The following is a 17,876-nucleotide window of genomic DNA, read 5'->3' on the forward strand; positions in this document are numbered from 1 at the left end:
GCTTTCAGTTTTCCTCATAAAAAGATTAGCATTCCGTCTAATGGTAAAGTAGCCTATATCAAAATAGACTACAGTAAACTTTTACATTTTATTATTTATCTATTTTTGTAATGAAGTGTCGCTGTTGATCACTTTTACATCCAGCTCACCGTGGCAGTGCGCCGAGCGGGACGGCGGAAATGCAGCAGTGCTTAATCTCTCTCTATAACGCCAAGGTTTCTTTCGCTCACTTAATAATCTCTCCCATATTAGGTTACTTGTGCCATAACATTTGGCCATCATTCTTGAAAAGTACGATTATAAGCGCACGTATAGGTTGTACCAAGACGGATACGACAAAACCTTGGAAACAATGGGGGCAGAGATCTTCCCCAAACCATGGAAGCGGTATGTCTCCATTTTCATTTTAGTTGCTTCTCTGAAAATGTCATCTTCCGTCACTCACTATTCGATTCCTGAAGAAATGGAAGAAGGATCTGTTGTCGCCAATCTAGCTGGGGATTTGGGCCTAGATGTGAAGTCGTTAATTGGACGGAAAATGCGGTTAGAAATAATAGCCAATAAGAAATATCTGGACGTGAACAAAGAAACGGGGGAGCTGTATATTGTAGAGAGAATTGACAGAGAGTCTCTCTGCCCCGCCAAGACATCCTGCTATCTAAAAATGGAAGCCATTATTGAAAACCCCAAAAGGATATTTTACATCGAATTGGAAATTATGGACATCAATGACAATGCGCCTCATTTTAGAAGGGATACAATCGATTTGGACATATCGGAAGCAACCCAGGCTGGTGAACATTTTTCTGTCAACAACGCAGTGGACCCGGACGTTGGCTCAAACTCTGTCAAAACGTACCTTTTAAGCGAAAGTGATTATTTTACTATAGAAATTCAAACAGGAAGAGATGGATCAAAGTTTGCCGATATAATATTGAAAAAATCTTTAGATCGCGAAGCGCAGGCGGTTCATAACCTCATTCTTACTGCTATAGATGGGGGCGTCCCCTCCCGCTCGGGCACAGCCAGCATATTTGTTCGTGTACTCGACACCAATGATAACGCTCCAACATTTGACATGGAAAACTACAACATAAATATTATAGAAAATTCTCCAATTGGAAGTCTTGTAGTTCAGCTTAACGCTACGGATTTAGACGAGGGATCTAATGGGGAAATAATGTATGCCTACAGTCTGTACACCTCGGAGAAAACACAAGAAGCATTTTATCTGAACCCCAACACCGGTGAAATCACGGTAAAAGGAATGTTAAACTATGAAGATAACAATATTTATGACATGGAAGTAATAGCAACAGACAGAGGCACAAATTCATTAACAGGACAGTGTAAATTAACAATTCATGTCGATGATATGAATGACAATCACCCCAAAATATCGATTAAATCGTTCCATAGCCCTGTCAAGGAAAATATAGAATTAGAAACAGTGATAGCAGTAGTTAGTGTTAGTGATCATGATTCTGGTGATAATGGAGTTGTTGATCTCCGGATCCCTGAAAATATTCCATTCAAATTAAAAAAATCTTCTGAAAACTATTTTGAATTAGTGGTGTCAGAACCTCTAGATCGTGAGAAGGTTCCAGAATATGACATCACATTCACAGTTACAGACAGAGGTTCTCCTCCATTATCTGACAATGAAACAATGACTTTAGAACTTTTAGATGTTAATGATAATATTCCACAGTTCCCTCAGTCATTTTATACTATACGTTTAATGGAGAATAATGCGCCTGGTGCATTGATAAGTGCCCTTACTGCAGTTGATCCAGACCTGCATGAAAACCAGTATCTAGTTTATTTCATCTTAGAGAAGGAGATAGTGAACACATCCATGTCCATGCTGTTCTCCATTAATCCAGAGAATGGTAATCTTTACGCATTAAAAACATTTGACTATGAGATTGAGAAGGAATTCCTTTTCCACATTGAGGCCAGAGACTCTGGTATGCCTCCACTCAGCAGTAATGTTACTATTCACATCATTATTGTGGACCAGAATGACAATAAGCCAGTCATAGTCTCTCCATGGCGTGCTCATGGGTCAGTGGTGGAGGAAAAGATCCCACGATCCACTGATAAAGGCTCACTGGTTGCCAAGGTGATTGCCTTAGACACCGACTCCCCACAGAACTCTCGGATTAGCTACCAGTTTCTACAAGTGAGTGATGCCACCTTGTTCAGTCTGGACCAGTACAATGGAGAGATCCGGACTATGAGAATGTTCAGTTACAGAGATTCACGTCACCAACAGATGGTTGTTGTTGCCAAGGACAACGGGGAGCCTGCTCTCTCTGCTACAGTTACCATCAAGTTATCCACAATAGAGACTGCTGTCAAGGCCTACTCTGACATGACTGAAGTACCTCTGGAATATGACATCTTTTCAGACATAAACCTGTATTTGCTCATCGGTCTGGGCTCGGTGTCCTTTCTCTTGCTGATCACCATATTGGTAACCATCGTACTCAAGTGTCAGAAACCTAATTACAGCAAAACAGCTCCTCCCTGTAGGAACAGTGTGATCAGCAGTGAGAGGAACTCAACCATTGCTGATTCCACCCTGGTCTCTAATGATGCCTACTGGTACAGTATGTTTCTAGCGGAGACCAGGAAAGGCAAGTTGGTGGTTAGACAGCCTGTGCCAAAGGGCTCCAGATACTTTGTATCCAGTTTACCAAGGAGTACATGTGTGACAGACACCAGTGACTCAGCAGCTTCCACTTTACAGGTAGGAAGAAAGACCAGTTAAAACCTTTTACACATTATCCTGAGCCAACTTTAATCAACTATCATTTTGACAATTTTATCAAGAGTGGACAATTCGGGTAAATTGTAAAATTATTACCTCTAATTTCCAACAAAATTAAAGTGTTTAAGTTTTCCAAATAGGTGACAATCAGGAACAAAATAAAACAGACAAAAACAATATCCCCTATACGGAAGGGAAACCATGCATAAACGGCAATACATAAACTCAATGCAATACATATTGTGCATAACCAAGACAGAGATATTATACAATTTTATTTTAATGCATGATCAGAAAGTATGCTATATAAAATCAGATTAGCATGAATTACATTTTAATAGTGCGTGAAACATTACAGGAATGACTTATTTACGTGCACCTGTGACCTGTGATGTGATGATTGATTAGCTTCTCTGCAAAGGAAAACCCTGTTGAAACAAAATATTCATATTTTACTCAAATCCTCATCAAACTTCAATCAAATATAATCCAGGCACTACTGTACAGTTTCCATATTATTGGTTGTCATTTTGGTGATTTGGAATACTGCTGACCCACTGAATGCACTCGTGGCCCTATTTAACAAGCCCATACGAGCGGGCCTGAAATTAAATATTAACATTTTCATAGATGTTTCTCGTGTAAATTGTAAAATGATGAACCATATCTTATATCAAAGAATCTGAAATAGGTTGGTGTTGTGAGTCAATCTCGTTATGCGCAATTGTTTACGCACATGGAGCTATGCGCAAAACTCGACAAATAGCGTACATATAACTGTGGCATAAAGAGGGTTGTTCTAGAATTATCAACAATAGTCAACAATAAAAACTGAAATTGAAGGGGAGAAAGAACCCACAAAATACAGCAAAAACGAAGAAAAACAAATCGAAACAAAAACAATATCCATTACGCATGGCCTTTACGCACGGGGAGCTATGCACACGACAGAGATATGATGATGCCCTTCTATGAATTAGCATGATAAGAACACAAGCTATATAAAACAAGCAACATTTTGGTAATAGCGAGATGGTCAGACTATTAAATATTGGTTTAAACTCAAATAAAGTACAATACGATTGTCAGGAAGTAGGCCTATATTAAAACAGCAGCATATGTTCATATTTTCAACTGAACTGTGGTTGTATTTTCGGCTTATATAATATAATTATACAACATTATGTCAATATCGAGGCCTTAATTTCTACCTCCATAACGTATCCACTGTGTAGTCTTTGTCGTAAGTCTTACCCAAAGTTTTTATTTCGTTTTTTGTTCCCGAGTCCAAAGTAAACATGGGCGTCGCTGCTCACCGCGAAAACACACCAGTCAGTGAGGTTACCATACGCATGCGAGTTGATCGTATGGCTCTGGAAGCAACACATTTCATTTGCACTCAGTATTGTGAAAGGCTATCACAAAGAGCCTGCGCGCTACACGGTTTTTCCCTGGCTTCACGCACGGATTGTACACAATGGTTTACCACATTTTTCAAACGTCTTGCAGTTGGTACGTTTCTCTATTTTTGCTTTATTCTACAGCCACATACACAGCAGCTTCAGTAATTCACTATTCTATTCCCGAAGAAATGGAGGAAGGCTCTGTCGTTGCGAATTTGGCTGCTGACTTGGGCATTGACGTGAAGACCCTGATTAAACGAAGAATGAGGATAGATGTAGTTGCCAATAAAAAATATCTCGACGTTAACAAGGAAACAGGAGAACTGTACGTTCTAGAACGGGTGGACAGGGAATATTTATGCACCACCAAGACAACAACGTCTTGCTTTCTTAAATTGGATGCCACCATAGAAAATCCACTAAGAATGTTTAACTTTGAGATAGAAATCACAGATGTTAATGACAACGCCCCACATTTTCGACGCGGTACAATGCAGTTGGATATCTCGGAATCTACACCCGTTGGAGAACGTTTCTCACTGAATAATGCTGTGGACCCAGACGTTGGAACGAATTCTGTGACCAACTACCATTTAAGCTTAAGTGACCATTTTGCCATTGAAATTCAGGCTGGAAGAGATGGATCCAAATTTGCTGACTTAATTTTGAAAAAGGCTTTAGACAGAGAAAATCAGACTGTACACAATTTAATACTTACAGCTGTGGATGGCGGGGTTCCAACACGCTCTGGTACCGCCAACATTGTTGTTAGGGTGCTCGACGTCAACGATAATGCTCCTATATTTGACAAAGATAGCTACAAAATAGAGATAATGGAAAATGTTCTTGTAGTTAAACTAAATGCCACTGATTTAGATGAGGGCTCAAATTCGGATATTGTTTACTCTTATAGTTTATACACATCAGAGAAAACACAAAACACATTCACATTGAATTCGGATTCCGGTGAAATTAGAGTGAGAGAAATGATTAATTATGAGGATTTAAATACTTATGATATGGAGGTTATAGCAACAGATAAAGGTCAACATTCCTTATCTGGACAGTGTAAATTAACCATTTTAGTGACCGATATGAATGACAACCACCCAGAAATCTCCATTAAATCATTTCAGAGTCCTATAAAAGAGAGTGCACCATTAGACACAGTGATAGCAGTAGTTAGTGTGAGTGACAAAGATTCTGGTGATAATGGAATAGTTGATCTTAAAATTCCTGATAATATGCCATTTAAATTGAGAGAATCATCTGAGAACTATTTTGAATTGGTAGTTTCAGAACCGCTAGACCGTGAGAAGGTTCCAGAATATGACATCACTTTTACAGTTACAGACAGAGGTTCTCATCCATTATATGACAATGAAACTATGACTTTAGAACTTTTAGATGTTAATGATAATGTTCCACAGTTCCCTCAGTCATTTTATACGATACGTGTACCAGAGAATAATGCTCCTGGGGCCTTATTAAGTTCTCTCACTGCAATTGACCCGGACCTCCATGAAAATCAGTATCTAGTTTATTTCATTTTAGAGAAGGAAATAGTAAACACCTCCATGTCCATGTTGTTTTCCATTAATCCGGAGAATGGAAATCTATACGCATTAAAAACCTTTGACTACGAGATTGAAAAGGAGTTCCTCTTCCACATTGAGGCCAGGGACTCTGGTGTTCCTCCACTCAGCAGTAACGTGACTATTCACATCATTATTGTGGACCAAAATGACAATAAGCCTGTCATAGTTTCTCCATGGCGTGCGCATGGATCAGTGGTAGAGGAAAAGATTCCCAGATCCACTGATAAAGGTTCACTGGTTGCCAAAGTGATTGCATTAGACACTGACTCCCCACAGAACTCTCGGATCAGCTACCAGTTTCTACAAGTGAGTGATGCCACCTTGTTCAGTCTGGACCAATACAATGGAGAGATCCGGACTATGAGAATGTTCAGTTACAGAGATTCACGTCACCTACAGATGGTTGTTGTTGCCAAGGACAACGGGGAGCCTGCTCTCTCTGCTACAGTAACCATCAAGTTATCCACAATAGAGACTGCTGTCAAGGCCTACTCTGACATGACTGAAGTCCCTCTGGAATATGACATATTTTCAGACATAAACCTGTATTTGCTCATCGGCTTGGGATCAGTGTCCTTTCTCTTACTGATCACCATATTGGTCACCATCGTACTCAAGTGTCAGAAACCCAATTACAGCAAAACGGCTCCTCCCTGTAGGAACAGTGTGATCAGCAGTGAGAGAAACTCAACCATTGCTGATTCCACACTGGTCTCTAATGATGCCTACTGGTACAGTATGTTTCTAGCAGAGACCAGGAAAGGAAAGTTGGTGGTTAGACAGCCTGTGCCAAAGGGCTCCAGATACTTTGTATCCAGTTTACCAAGGAGTACATGTGTGACAGACACGAGCGACTCAGCAGCGTCCACCCTGCAGGTAAGGGAATACAACAAAACATAATAATATTTTAGCTGCTGCTGTTAAATGCTAAGATCCTAGACCCAAGGACAGCCAAGAAGCAGGCCGTTTAGTACAAAAGTAAAATAGTTCAGTTGAAATATATATCCAGTAAGCCCACATATAAACACAAAACTATACCTATACCAACCTGAGTCAATTACCCTCTAACCTAAAATAATATACGGTGCACAATACAACATGAATGAAACCCAAAAAGGTTAATTATAAAAAAACATCAGTCTGAATTTCACGACGCCAGTGCCCGGGTCCTTTTCCTTCTTCCAGTGAGACCCAGATGGGGTCAATTGACATCATCGACCCCTATCCAGTCTGGGCTCTTGACGTATGGATACCGACTGTGAAACGCTGTGTCATTGCAGGGAATCCATCTGCACTGTTGTCATTACACTGCCGGCTACTGGTCCGCGGGAAGGGGTCAGGCCTCAGGTATTCCACCCGGTGGGATATAGCGATAGCCGATGTCCACGCCAATCAGCAAAGAAACACCAGGCACTCCACCACCGTGCAATTGTCTAGTATACTGTTCTGTTTGACTGTTTTACCAAACATTGTAGATTCCACCCTGGTCTCAGATGCCTACTGGTATACAGTCTAATTCTAGCAGAGGTCGGTATAGTTAGACAGCCTGTTCCAAAGGGCTTTGGGATGCATTGTGTTCAGTATACCTTCAGTGGATCAAACTAATCCACCTTGTTGATCCACATATATGTATGGATTGCACACAGAAATATTGAGGCACCAGTGCCACCCACAAAATATTATCATAATTAATTTAAAGAAAGTTAGCCCTCATCAAAAGCTTTATTACATCCATTGTCAACATCCTGATGTCTGGTGTAAATGTAGTTATAAAATGTAACCAGGGCCAGAGAACACAAAGGGGCCTGAGATAAACCTAATAATATTCAGGTTATCCCATGACTCACTTTTTAAAGTTAAGCAAACAAACAAACTACTAACTAAAACCAGACCACATGTCTTGTCTTCCAACCAATCACGTTGATTCAGAATTTTTATTGGCTGTTGATTGAATTGGCAATACACTTTTGTCAGAATCCTTTATAATCTGAGTTTAAAATAGTATATAATTAATTACTCTTTATTTTGTTTAAGCAATTATTTCTAAGCTGAGACATGGAAAACAGTTGCTGAAAGTGAAGAAAACACTAGCCAAAAAGTGAAGACTTGTCGCCAAAAGGGGAAGTCATCTCGCCCCGGGCCGAATGGCCTTCTGCTTGGGCCGAGTGGACTTGACTTTTTGGCGAGTCGCCAAGACCACTCGCCCAGACCACTCGCAAAGGGCGAGTGGTTCTGCTACCGAAAACATGTACAGGGAACCAGCACAATTTAACAACATAAAGAAGGTTATATTATATGACTATACAATACAACACAAATTAAATGATCGGTTTTCACAGATGAAGTAAACAAATAAGGTGGGAGACCATTACACAATGAATTTACATTTATATTTGAAATTATTATAGGCCTACGACGACAACAACAACTAACTTCAAAGTGCCACATTTATAAATGATCAACACGGATACAATTAAGTAAAATTTCAATGCGCAAACTTCATGAAAAAATAAAGGGAGGCCTGACGAAGGTCAATAGACCGAAAGCTTGCAATAAATCGATAACGTTTCGGTCCCTCCAGTCTCCAGAGTCCAGACCTTCAGCTACCAATAATTATTCAATGAAGTCGATCAATTATGTAAAAATTACGTGCAGGTAACAGCATCAATAGGCCTACATGGCAGTTGTTCAATATAAATATACCTTATTAAATAGAGCAGCAATCACCTTTCTGTTGAGCTGAATCTCATAAGGCTATAACACTGTCCTTTCATTAACTGCGAGATATCACATGAGGCTGGAATGCAACAAGTTCTCACATTGGCATGGAACCCTTTCGTATTTCAGCGCAATTCACAATGGACGGCAGAATCATTGCACCCCCGCACCCCCCTATAAAAAAAATAACATTGTATTATTTTCAAGGCATATACAAACATGCAGACATACAAGGCAAATTTAAACTTCTGATACTGCAAACTCAGAGTTTGATGCGTTCTGCTGCTGCCTCCGTTACTTAGTAACTTTCTGTCACTCACCTTAACGCGGAATGGTAAGCAATAGCCACCCCTTAATCAGGCCATTGTCCCCATGTTCTACATTTACACTCAGATGTGTCAAATAAATGATCATACTTTATTGCATGAAACATTTTCTTCCACCCAAAATGACAAATATGAACAGCTATTGATAACTATGTTAATTTATACATGGATTACACACAGATCTATATGCGTAAAAGTAGTTATTTTTTCTATTCTTACAGGCTCATAACCGGTTAAGGCTACTCTCCTATGTTATTTTCTTCTTGTATTACAAAATATGCCACAATTCAGTCCGTTTTTAGATTTGTTCCTCAAGTTTAAGTTCAACAGCACAAAAACACCAACGCACACTAACATCGCGTAAAATGCTTTTCACAGCCACCGGCCACATGTCCTAGACCTAGAGTGTGGAAAGCCTGGTTTCTATTCCAAACTAGCAAATTAAATGAACGTAGTCTGTATCCTGTAATACGGGGGCGCGCGCGCGCACACACACACACACACACACACACACACGCACGCACGCACGCACGCACACACACACACACACACACACACACACACGCACACGCGCAACGCTTCCGTATCCGCTCGAGACAAGCACCGGAACAGTAACCTGCAAATGCCTTTATGAGGTCATCGTCGTCACGGTGATTGGTTAAAGAAATTAGAAAGATCTTTGTGGGCGGCTCCTGGTCTTCTCTAAAGCATCTATCCATTTGAAGGGTGCACATTGTGGTGTGACGCTGAGCTACAATTTACAAGATTTGTTCTCACACCAACATCGCAATCAGAACGTTTTGGCGTGGATTTTGGAATGCACTCCACCATAATGGCGCATCGCTTCCTTCAGTCATCATCTTGGATATGGTATGTGTTGCGCTTCCTAGTTCTTGCAGCCATCATGGACACAACCTCTGCTGTTACTACTCACTATTCTATTCCTGAAGAAATGGAGGAAGGGTCCGTTGTTGCAAATCTAGCATCTGATTTGGAATTTGACCTGAAGACGTTGAATAAAAGAAAAATGCGTATAGATGCTGTCGTGTCAAATAAAAAATATCTCGACATAAACAAAAACACCGGAGAGCTGTATATATTGGAAAAGATTGATCGAGAACTTTTGTGCCCCTCGAAGATTACGTATTGCTTTCTTAAATTGGATGTTACAATCGAAAACCCGATACGAATGTTCAACATTGAGGTGGAAATCATGGATATTAATGACAACGCTCCACATTTTCGACGAGGAACGATGCATTTGGATATATCGGAGTCAAGCTCCGCTGGAGAACGTTTCTCGTTGAACAACGCAGTAGATCCAGACGTTGGATCTAATTCCGTTAATGACTACCATCTGAGCACAAGCGAACATTTTGGGATTGAAATTCAGACCGGAAGAGATGGGACCAAATTTGCTGACTTTATTCTGAAAAAGGGATTAGATAGAGAGAGGCAAGCTGTTCACAATTTGATACTCACTGCTGTAGATGGCGGCGTACCAGCGCGCTCTGGTACCGCCAACATAATTGTTCGCGTGTTAGATATAAATGACAACGCCCCTACATTTGATAAAGACATGTATCAAGTGGATTTGATGGAAAACTCTCCAATAGGCAGCCTTATAATTAAAGTCGAAGCCTCTGATTTAGATGAGGGATCTAACTCAGCTATTGTTTACTCCTATAGTTTGTATACATCAGAGAAAACGCAAAACACATTCAGCTTGAATCCAGATAATGGGGAAATCAGAGTTAAAGAGCTGGTTAATTATGAGGATTTTAAGACTTATGAAATGGAAGTTATAGCCACTGACAAAGGGTCAAATCCCTTATCTGGACAGTGTAAATTAACAATAGCAGTGACTGATATGAATGACAACCACCCAGAAATCTCCATCAAATCATTTCAAAGTCCTATAAAAGAGAATGCACCATTAGACACAGTTATAGCAGTAGTTAGTGTGAGTGATAAAGATGCAGGTGATAATGGGGTAGTTGATCTTAAAATTCCCAATAATATCCCATTTAAATTGAGAGAATCATCCGATAACTATTTTGAATTAGTAGTGTCAGAACCTTTAGACAGAGAGAAGGTTCCAGAATATGACATCACATTTACAGTCACAGACAGAGGTTCTCCTCCATTATCTGACAATGAAACAATGACTTTAGAACTTTTAGATGTTAATGATAATGTTCCACAGTTCCCTAAGTCATTTTATACTATACGTGTACCGGAGAATAATGCTCCTGGGGGCTTGTTAAGTTCTCTTACTGCATTTGACCCTGACCTCCATGAAAACCAGTATCTGGTTTATTTTATTTTAGAAAAAGAAATAGTGAACACTTCCATGTCCATGCTGTTCTCCATCAACCCTGAAAATGGAAACCTCTATGCTTTAAGAACCTTTGACTATGAGATTGAGAAGGAGTTCCTCTTCCACATTGAGGCCAGGGACTCTGGTGTTCCTCCACTCAGCAGTAATGTTACTGTTCACATCATTATTGTAGACCAGAATGACAATAAGCCTGTCATAGTCTCTCCATGGCGCCCACATGGCTCAGTTGTGGAGGAAAAGATCCCACGATCAACTGACAAAGGATCTCTAATTGCTAAGGTGATAGCTTTAGACACAGACTCCCCACAGAACTCTCGGATTAGCTACCAGTTTCTACAAGTGAGTGATGCCACCTTGTTCAGTCTGGACCAGTACAATGGAGAGATCCGGACTATGAGAATGTTCAGTTACAGAGATTCACGTCACCAACAGATGGTTGTTGTTGCCAAGGACAACGGAGAGCCTGCTCTCTCTGCTACAGTTACCATCAAGTTATCCACAATAGAGACTGCTGTCAAGGCCTACTCTGACATGACTGAAGTGCCTCTGGAATATGACATCTTTTCAGACATAAACCTGTATTTGCTCATCGGTCTGGGATCAGTGTCCTTTCTCTTATTGATCACCATATTGGTCACCATCGTACTCAAGTGTCAGAAATCCAATCCCAGCAAAACGGCTCCTCCCTGTAGGAACAGTGTGATCAGCAGTGAGAGGAACTCATTCAACTCAACCATCGCTGATTCCACCCTGGTCTCTAATGATGCCTACTGGTACAGTATGTTTCTAGCAGAGACCAGGAAAGGAAAGTTGGTGGTTAGACAGCCTGTGCCAAAGGGCTCCAGGTACATTGTGTCCAGTATTCCACGGAGCACAGGAATGTCAGAAACTAGTGGTTCAGCACCTTCAACTTTGCAGGTGAGAATTGCTCTATAAAAAATCCAACATTCTATATCCAACATCTAATATTGGAAACTGATTCATTCAAGGTTTCACCCAAAACCCCAAACTAATTTCATTAATATAAATATTATTTTGCTCTGGACCTGCCTAAATAATAATCCTAATGTCAGTGACAATGCACAATGATAACTAACAGCGCCAAGTAAAGATGGGATTTGTGTCCTAAAAAACAATGACTAACACATCAGAATAGTAGCCTATTTACATTTCTAGAGTTTCTAATTTCATATACTGATTCAGTCAAAGTAGTCTGTTCAAAATATTTGCTAGACTAGGCTGCTTATTGCTGCTTTTGCAACTCTTTAGATTTTACACACTTTTTTGAATTCTTGTTCAAACAGTTTTTTTCTTTAACCCATTTAGGCCTGACGTCGAAATCAAAAAACGTTCGCTCTGAAAGAATATATATTCAAAGATGTGTGCCGCATTTTTAAGATTTTTCAAAAATAGCAGACTTACAAGCTCTGAGCTTGTAGATCTGCTATTTTTCAATAGCTAAAGTATAACATAATGCTTAGTTAAAACACCAAAAGGGGTTCCTGCCCAGAATGGGTAAGGACTGCATTAAAAATGTACCCAATATTGTTTTTTTTAACATACTTTGTATTCGGCGGCGGCGGTGGCTCAGGGGTATAGAGTGCCTGGATGGTAACCATAAGGTTGCCAGTTCAAACCCGGGCTCCCCCAGAGTTACTGTCGAAGTGTCCTTGAGCAAGACACAGAACCCCTAATTGCTCCCGATGTGCTAGTTGGTGCCTTGCATGGTTTCCGCTGCCATCGGTGTATGAATGGGTGAATGTAATGCACAATCTCTGTAAAGCGCCTTGGATAAAGGCGCTATATAAATGCACCATTTACCATTTTATTTATTCATATTACATTATTCAAATTATTCTTGCGGACCAGTGATCAATCACTATTTCACTGGTTGTGAAAGTGAATTGCCTTCTCCTTTCTCTGCAGCTGCCATATACCTACTAAAAGCCTCACTAATTTGTTCTGACTGGTTGAGTGACATGGTGGTGTGTGACTTTGGCCTGTAGCCTAGATTTTAGTACAGCAAACATGCCTGCATTGCTACAGTCACTGACAAAAATGAGAATATACAGTAGCTAATATTGTGTGTATGTGTGTATATCCATGCGCAGACATAAACATATAACAAACAGCTGAATGATGCTGGGCATATACAGTAGGTTGATAGTCTGCATCTCTTTTTTTTGGCTCTTTTTCTCTCCTTCTATGACCCAGTATTTATGCTGAACTCCACTTTACTGCACATTTCTTTCTGCAATCTTTCTACAGTGTTTGCCAGATATACTGTATGTAAATGTATACATACGGGGCGGCATAAGGGCACTGCATTCATGTTCAGAGCTACCTACGTTATGGGTGGTTGGGGGAGATGACACTTACACACTTACACCTACACAAGTGAATTTGGTTGGCACCTAACCAAAACATTTTCATATCAAGCAAGCACATCGTCCTCTTCTGTGCTTGACAGGGAAGCACAGCATTGCTGCGAATGGAAAGTCCATTCTATATGTGGTATTTCTATGCTACATGCAGCCAAAGCCATATACACTATGTTACAGCAGCAAGAGCCAACTTTGATGTGGTCTAGTTTGTAGTGTACGTATGAGTCCTGCCACACCCCTTCTCTGTGGTGCATAGGGCTACTGTACGTCCCCTTATACATTACCTCACTCAATTGTGGGAGAGAAAGCAGGAGAAAGTCTGCTGCAGGGTCAGGGTATTTGTGTAGAGCTTGCTTTTGCATTGATCCCAGTACCCCTGTTTGAAACACTGGACGCTATACAGTGCACCTGCAACTTTGAAAATCAGCTATTTCTATATGTCAATGTCCTTTGTTAACCTCTAAACTGAGTGAGCACATGTTCACTGCTGCTGTAAAACAGGTAAGTATGCCTAGAGAGAGGGGTGTGTGTGTGTGTGTGTGTGTGTGTGTGTGTGTGTGTGTGTGTGTGTGTGTGTGTGTGTGTGTGTGTGTGTGTGTGTGTGTGTGTGTGTGTGTGTGTGTGTGTGTGTGTGTGTGTGTGTGTGTGTGTGTGTGTGTGTGTGTGTGTGTGTGTGCAATCTAAAACCGTTTAACTGTTTGTTTGACTCTTTCTTACCTTTCCAGAATTACATGCTGACATGATTGTTTTCAATGTTCTTATATCTGCTATTAATACTATGTCTCTTTGTTTCGTTTTTTATATGCCCCAAAACAAAGGTTTATATTCTATTGATAGTGCCTTGACACACTGTATATAAAAAAGACAAAGTAGTGTTAATTCATACACTTCTCAGTGTTAATTTAACTTAAATAATTCACATTTCCACTTCCATACTTTAAATCAATTAACACTTGATTTTGGATTTTACTGCGTAGACATACACATGAGTTTCATTTTTTTGTTATTGCAATGAGCTCACCATTGGACTGCTTGTTTCTTTTCTCCCCACCAAAGTACCCTAAATGAGGGAAGTCCACTCTGCAGCTGGAGGTATGCAGGAGTCTCACACTCCCCCATCCTGGATTTATAACCTTTTGAATGATGTGTTTTTTTCTCTCTCTTGTCTTTTCCCCCTCTTTCTGTTGTCTTGTTCCCCCTCCATTCCTCTCAAAGGAGGAGGCTTTTGTGATTTGCAAAAGATCATTCAGTCCAAATCTAATATTAGCCTGAGCTCCTGTGCTGTATTACTTTTCTATTTGAGCAGCCTCATGGCTACTCTAACTAACTATACTAACTAACTGACTAACTTGACCTCAATGCCACTACTAAACTGGTCTGTCCATTTTAATTGCATAACCAATGAGCGCTACTGCTATAGGTGCTGTGCTGTCAGAAAGAATACATGCAGTTGGTGCTGCAGTGCACATCTCTTTTTTCCTTTGTACTTAGAATGTGACACACACACCACGTCACAAGAACGTAGTCTGGATTATTCTCATAACATTGATTGAGCCCAGGGGCCAAAGAGAAGAGGCAATAATATTAACGATGCTGATTATAATAATGATAATCTGTGCTCTGTTTATCAGGGAATCAAGCAAAAGTGGGAATACAGTGTAACCATATGAATCCTAGCAATAATAATCTATTCAAAATAGCTGGCAAGCGATCAGATTTGGTGTAGAGGGAAAAAGAGCAGGCCAAGCACAAAGCTAACCCCTGTCAATTAAGTATTCATTTTCTATTAATAGAGGGTTTAAGTGGTTACAGGGTTTCAAGGTACATGTCCTCCCAAGAGATTACCTTTTTGTATCAAACAGAGTCGCACTGAGTTGACTGCAGCTAGTCTCTGAGCTACAAACCTGTCCCCTGGGCTCACAGTATGACCATTATTTAATCAAAAATAAAGCTAATGTGAAATTCATTAATCACAACATTTTTAAACCCTCACTGATGCACCTGTGAGGTGTTGCTTCTCCCTGGCCTTGATATTTTAACAATTTATATGTGAACATTATGATAAATCAAGGCTATTTAAATTCAGTTTTTTGTGCTTTCAAAAACACCCCTGTGCATGTGAAATGTCCATCCTTTATATTTCCATCACTATACAGATTAGGAATATGTATATGTCTGCGAATTAATGTGGGATTGATTGTTGTGTTTTTTGTGTGATTAGATGGTTTAGAACTAGACTAAGTGTTGATATGCTGAGATCATGACACTTGTGAATTTCTGTTTTCTGCAGTGTGATTTGTGACCCAGTTCTTTGTGCAGGGGAGACGCAAAGTGAAACCAATCACCCACCCAGTTACCTAGCAACCACTCTCCCTCACATAATATCGGAGCATGGTATTCATTGATATAGACCCACCACCGCATCACTACATGTTCAAGGGCCTGCCCCAACCCTACCCACTCTGTTGTTCTGCCTGATGCCCCTGTCTGACTCGACAGATCTCGGCTGCATGAGGCATGTCAAGAGTCTGGCCAATCTCAAGGCTGTGTGGATCCCGCCCAAATTTGTCTAATTTTCTTTCTTTCATTTTCAGGCATCTACCATCAGCAGCAGCAGTTCCGCAGCATTATAAGGCCCCTTCCCAAGCATTGGAGTGCCACGCGGCGCCCGAGAGAGGGGACAGGAGAAGCCCCATGCCGTTTTACCAAACACCTTTTGACCCTTGACCTGGTCCCATGCTACTATCACGTATTACTGTCATGCCCAAGGACCACAAGACACTATGGTGACTCCCCCTACCCAAAGTAAACCCTGACTCCCTCCTCCCCCGGCCCCATGCCAATCTTACTATAAGCACATGTTTAACCAATCAACACAATATTCCTGTCCATTTATCATGCATGACAATACTCTGCATGGCTGCAACCCATCAGTCTACTGTAGGCCTTTGATATAAATCATACTTCAGTGGAGAAAACACAAGGACAAAGACTGCACAATAAATTGCGTATGGAATGGAAATTTGAAGAAGCTACAAAATGGAGTAATGGAGCGGACACAGGAATGTTGAACTGCCTTCATAAGGGACTGAATCCCCTCTTGCAAAATGTAATGTTTTTTCAACTTTTATTTTTCTTGTTCTACTGGCGCATCCTTGTGGGATTACATAATAAAGTAAAGAGAAAAGGGAGGGAAATGGCACAAGAATCTACAAAATGTGAGAAAAGTATCAATGGAGATTTTGAAAGTACAAGATAAAGGGAATCAGTGTTGTGTAAATGTGGTAGCTTTTAGCATAATGTTGTGTGTTTTGTGCTTTATATGCGTGTGCCATGCCTAAATATGTGACGGACGGAATAGGTTCCATTAATCAGCTTATCAGGCAACAAAGAGTGAGTTTCTGCATGCGGTATTCAAGACGCTTTTATAGTTTTAAGGGTAAACATGATATTGAACAAGCCATTGTCTCAATTTAGGCCTAATTGTGTCATTGTCAAGATTTGGAGGAAGAGTCCATTGTGACGAGACAATGGTGGTGAACTAAAGCTAAACAATGTACTAGTAGGACATCGCAAATACATTTTGTCTTCTAGGAAGAATACAATATATTTTCATGGTTAGTGAGGTGTGTAATTTAGTATTTAGCATTTTTCTTTTTACATCAAAAGTGTAAATGAACATTGATAACATGATTTCATTCCAGTGTGTGAAGAAATTAAATTCAACACAAATTACAAGATCCCATTCACTGCCAAATTGCTAAGAGATCGATTCACTTGCCAAAATGGCTGTGTTGTAATGAGTATGACAATTTGAAATGAGCACAACTCTGAATATTCCATTGGGTCTTTCAGTCTGGACTGATTGATTCCTCATAATAACTATGTCCATATATGATGATGTATTTTTGATTTTATGATAAACTATTGGTGCTCCTGAATATCAAAGTGTTAACATGTCATACATTTGAAAACAGAACTGCACGCACTTACAAAGCCTCATGTTTTCTTTAATATAGGCCTACTGAAAATGTATAAATGTGAGCTATATCAGTGAATGACTGAATGACTTTAATACAACATTTTACTTATACTTACTACTATTACTATGTTTTTAATGCTTTATTCTTTAAGTAAAAAAAAGTGATGACGTGCAATGATAATTATGGTGTAATGGCAAAACCAAAATTATGTGACCAAAATTCTGATCATTAACTCACTCCCACTCATCCATTGTACAAAGTTATTTTGTATTTTAAGGCAAGCATACAGTTACTTCATGTACAGTAAAATATTGATGGTACAGTATGTAAGTTATGTGTGAGCATTA

General features: G+C 40.0%; 2 protein-coding genes across 3 annotated transcripts in view; both read left to right on the forward strand.

Moving 5' to 3' along the window:
• Positions 1-433: 433 nt before the first annotated feature.
• On the forward strand, positions 434-7,147 carry LOC310873719 (protocadherin beta-16-like; the record flags this gene model as incomplete). Its single annotated transcript, XM_083786268.1, has 3 exons — positions 434-2,755; positions 5,580-6,653; positions 7,058-7,147. The coding sequence occupies exons 1-3, from the start codon at positions 464-466 to the stop codon at positions 7,145-7,147; spliced, it is 3,456 nt and encodes a 1,151-aa protein (XP_083642394.1). The 5' UTR covers positions 434-463.
• A 2,464-nt stretch (positions 7,148-9,611) lies between these two features.
• Positions 9,612-17,876, forward strand: part of LOC310872944 (protocadherin alpha-C2-like) — an 8,272-nt gene continuing 7 nt past the window's right edge. Inside the window, exons 1-3 of one of the 2 annotated variants that reach the window (XM_083785160.1) lie at positions 9,612-12,080; positions 14,603-14,638; positions 16,141-17,876. The exon at positions 16,141-17,876 is cut by the window's right edge and continues 7 nt beyond it. In XM_083785160.1, the coding sequence (XP_083641286.1) occupies positions 9,639-12,080; positions 14,603-14,614 (2,454 nt within the window). In that variant the 5' untranslated portion in view covers positions 9,612-9,638 and the 3' untranslated portion in view covers positions 14,615-14,638; positions 16,141-17,876. The remainder of the gene's footprint in view (positions 12,081-14,602; positions 14,639-16,140) is intronic. The other variant, XM_083785159.1, reaches the window with a different exon arrangement.

Source organism: Protomyctophum parallelum, assembly GCF_964188405.1.
Source record: "Protomyctophum parallelum genome assembly, chromosome: 16".
Taxonomy (NCBI): Eukaryota; Metazoa; Chordata; class Actinopteri; order Myctophiformes; family Myctophidae; genus Protomyctophum; species Protomyctophum parallelum.